The 4,457-nt window shown below is 40.7% G+C and overlaps 1 protein-coding gene across 1 annotated transcript in view; it reads right to left on the bottom strand.

The window, feature by feature from the left end:
- Positions 1 to 4,457, bottom strand: part of LOC106520764 (vang-like protein 2) — a gene marked incomplete in the record, with an annotated part of 24,160 nt that overhangs the window by 7,955 nt on the left and 11,748 nt on the right. Inside the window, 2 exon segments of the mRNA XM_014013016.1 lie at positions 387 to 994; positions 3,563 to 3,686. Coding sequence (XP_013868470.1) covers positions 387 to 994; positions 3,563 to 3,686 — 732 coding nt within the window.

The following is a 4,457-nucleotide window of genomic DNA, read 5'->3' as shown; positions in this document are numbered from 1 at the left end:
GTATATAAAATTATTTGTTTTGTTTTAATGAAATAAATAAAGAGTTGAATTGAAAAAAAAGTAATTAAAGTAGAAAACCAGAAATTTTGGCTTAAGTTATTAAGGAACCAATTAGCGGGCCGGATTTTGGTCACATGTGGGCTGGCTGTGGCCCGCGGGCCACCAGTTGAAAAGTCCTGATATAATCTTTCTTTGTTTAAATATTGTGAAAAAAAATTGGAATTGAAGCTGTATTATAGAACTGAAAGTGAAAGTAGTCGAACTGAATTTTTAATCCAACTAAATACAGTTTTAAAGCAAATTAATTCAATTTCAAATCAGTGAATTTAATTTCAAATTACGAACAAGTTTATTCTCATCTTCTCTGCTGTCAGACACTCACTCACCTGAGGTGACCCACGTTGTAGAACCTGCTGGCTCCGTCCGTGCTCCGGACCACCTTAAGGCAGAAGGCCGGCTGCAGGTGCCGGACCTCCAGCAGAACCAGAGCCAGGTACTGGATGAAGAGCAGGGCGTCGACCAGCGAGGCAGCGTACTCCACGATCCCCCTGTAGTCCGGCTCCCTGGGCTCCAGCACCCTCACGCCGTAGAACAGCCAGTACGACGCCACGAACAGGAAGACCAGCACCATCAGCAGGCAGCGGAAGACGAAGAAGCGGGGCAGGGTGGCCCGGGGGGGCCGGAAGAACAGCGCCCAGGAGGAGATGAGCAGGACCAGCAGCTTGAAGGCCAGCGACACGTAGAGGCCCTCGCACGGCGTGCCGCAGGGGTTCAGGGCGTCCCGCCACAGGACCTGCGGGAGGATGAGGAAGGCCAGAGGCGTGACCAGAGCGAAGAAGCTCAGGCACCCGCCCAGCGCCGGGCCCACGAAACGCTTGCACTCCAGCGGCGCAGACTCCTCCAGGTCTTTGGTGAGGCGGGTCAGGTCCTCGTTGGAGATGCTGTGCTCCGAGGTGCCGGTGACCACGGTGGTGGTCTCCCCCCAGTTATCATCCTGYGGGACGAAAACTAGGGTCAGAGGCAGTTTACACCTGCTTTGGATGTTTTCATCCATTAAATGGACGTTATTAGCTGTTATCAGTCCCATAGAATGGCTTCAGACTGTCAGCTSGTTAATATGAGGCATAAAACCACTAAGGTTAGTTTTAGAGAAAATGACATGGGCTACRATAAAGTAGACCAGACTCCGGCGGTAGCAGATTGTTGCATTCCAACATATATGGCACTGGTAACCCACTAGGGGGCACTGTCGGGACAGTCTGAAGCCATACTATTGGACTGATAACCGCTAATAACGTCCATTTAATGGACTGATAACATCCGAACYGGCTGCAGTTTATCAACACGAGGTTCCTCCAGCTCCCCACAGAAAACACGCCTCTTCTTCATGTGAAGAACGTCAGCACCTGCTCGTTGTCTGCTGACAGAAAACAAAAGACCACTTTTCAAACCATCAACAGCTCTTACGCTGATGACATCAGACAGCTGCTGGGGTCTCGGCAGAGCAAAAAAAAAAAGGTTAAAGTTCAACTCCAGGCTAAAGCTGAGCTACGACAACAAAATAAACGCAGCACAAAAATCGAAGGAAAGTAGTGTTTGGTATAGGGCCGGTCGATATGGCTGATAGAAGCGTTTCATATCGGTCGATATCAATAATCATTGATTAGGTTTTTGTTTTCTGTTTGAAATAAAGACCAGCAGAAAAAAGGCTGATGATGACGTGACTTTTTCTCTTTTATCCTGATTCGTCCACAACTTCCTCTTGAGCTGTTGCTCTCATTTTCTCCTTTCACTCCACTTCGTTCTTTTTWTTTTTTTTTAARCAGTTATGAGTCACAGCAGCGAAACATGACACTGATGCTGCTACAGGTTGTTGCTAGCTTATCAAAGAGTGCCTTCAACCATGCTGGRCTTCAGCTGCTGGTTAGCTTCAGTAACCTGATGATGTTGGTTGATTATAAACTCTGCAGGTTAAGTATAAAGCTMATAGAAATGTGTTGCCGTCAAACGTCCAATCACATTTTGTTAAGAGAGRAAGCTGCTATAATTTGAAGGGATTACAATGTTTGTTAAACTAAAAAATCAGAACAAATTTGAAGGACAGATGCACTTCAGTAAGACTGTGGAATGGTCTGGAAAATAACTATAAAAGGTATTGGATCAGTAAATTCCTTTAAGAAAACGATTAAGGAAGAATTGTTTAAGAAATATGAAATTGTTTAATTTGTATTAGTTACTGTTTGAGGAGTTTGAATTTTTTTTTTTTGGTTTATCATTGTTTGATTTTTTTTTTAAGGAGGAGGTGCAAGAATTTTTTTCTTCTGCTGCCTTTCATTTTGTTTTATTTGTATTGTTTTAATGTGTGAAATGTCTTGTTTGTTTTTTTATGAAATTAATAAAAAATAAATAAATGTTTGTTGTTTCACGTCTTTATCGCGAGATATATCATTATCCATTTATCGCCCAGCCCTAGTTTGATATATTTCTTTGTTGTGTGATCTTTGATATTTCTTGGTGATTTTCAGCTTCAGCAGCTGATGTCCAATCCAAGTCAGTTCGTAACTTTTTTTTACGTACGTAAATTTCATAAACGTCCGTAAGATTCCAAACAATATTATTGTTTATCGTAATAATTGCTTAGACCAGGGGTGCCCAAACATTTTCCCCGAGGGGGCCAAAATGAAAATCTATCCAGAGCTGCGGGCCAAATGCAGTTATATAATACATGAAATACAAATACTTTTTAAAGTAAAGTCCTTTATTTTAACCATTAAGCTGTGCAATGGCCCTCTTTTGTTTTAGTCTGTGCACTTGGAGAAAGTCTGTCATACTCTCGGGTAGCAAAGGCTCATGGGACGTTTCATAAACTGATAAAATATGAGTTTTTGAGGCCTTATAAAGTGTGCAAATCTACATGCCGGGTTAAATCTGATCTAAATATTTTTGTTGTCATTTCATGGTTCTTGTTAAATCCTAACAAACCAAAGATATGTCAGCACAATGGCTGAAAACTACCTTCACTACAGCCCTTTAATATAGCCATTTGACCAATGGAAATACTGTGTTTCTACCTATAGGATAACAGGTTACAACCTTGTAACTTTGGCAACTGTTGGTGGGCCAAATCAAATGGCTTGGCGGGCCAAATTTGGCCCGCGGGCCCCACTTTGGGCTCCTCTGGCTTAGACAATTTATCCTCCAATAAATCTGTTATTGTGACAGGAATAGTATTTAGTATAAAGTAGGTGATTTTACACCTATTCATGTTCATGATGCGTAAAAAAATAGTCAACTGTATTTAAGGCCCTGTCACACTATAACGTTTTAGACAACTTATGAGATTTCTTTATGTCTAAATTACTAATAGAAGTTATATATTTGATCAGTTTGTTAGCATTTCAGTGTGTACACAACTTAAAGAGGTTTCCAGTTGATGTTTTTAATTCCATCTTCAACGTAGACGTCCTTAAAATTTTCACAAGTTGGCATAAGTTGTCTAAAACGCTGCAGTGTGACAGGGCCTTTAGATTTGTAACTGAGCATTAAAAACAGTGAGACGGACCCGGTCGTCTCCACGGGTCGACTCTGCATCAAGAAGCGGCTCTGCAGGCGTCTGTATGGTGACCGATTTGTCTCCACGGCTGCTGCTGTCTCGACTCTTGGAGCGATGGCGGTCCCTTCGATCCCTGAGAACAAAAGCACAACGACAGACAGTTACTGGCTGTTCCTGTTTCCTCTCACTTCCTGTAACCTGATCAAGACTGGGTTCTGTCACCCCACTGGATGCAGTTAAACGCTGGGAGTAAGGGTATAAAGTCTTGGTGTTCCTTTTCTTATTTTCTTAAAACTACTGGTCGTTGTTTAATTTTTTTCTTGTCCTAAACAGGGTTCCTACAGCTTAAAACAAGCTAAGACTTTTTAAGACCTCTTTAATGCCACTTGAAATTTATTTTAAGACCAATTTCACAAAAAATACAAAAAAAAAATCAAAAAGAAAAGATTAAAGTGAGATGAGATGCATCAGGACAAACCACCACCCCAAAAAATAACTTAGCAACAAATTTACCCAAATATTTATTTTAACAAAGCAGAATTTTGTTAACTTTAACAAAACAATTTGAAAGGTATTCAGTAAATTATTTTTAAAAACTAAATAAATGTTACCAATTATTTAAAAATTTGAGATGAATTACAATAATCCTGTTCAGCTCCAATGTTTTTTAAGACTTCTGAAAGATTGATTTAAGACATTTTAAGGCCTTATTTTTGGAAAGATGAATTCAATGGGCCTCATGCAAGAACATGTTCGTATTCTTATCCTAAATTTCTCTTACTTTTGTTCGTACAAAGGGTTCGTACGAACATGTCACGTCAGATTTGTAGCAGTAACTTGGATTGGAATGTCAATACTCCAAACTTTGGCCACCACATGACTCTGCCCATGTTTACAAGAAAAC

This window comes from Austrofundulus limnaeus, unplaced genomic scaffold (genome assembly GCF_001266775.1).
Source record: "Austrofundulus limnaeus strain Quisiro unplaced genomic scaffold, Austrofundulus_limnaeus-1.0 Scaffold97, whole genome shotgun sequence".
NCBI lineage: Eukaryota > Metazoa > Chordata > Actinopteri > Cyprinodontiformes > Rivulidae > Austrofundulus > Austrofundulus limnaeus.
Note: the sequence above shows the minus strand (reverse complement) of the source record. Positions and strands in the feature narration are given on the sequence as shown.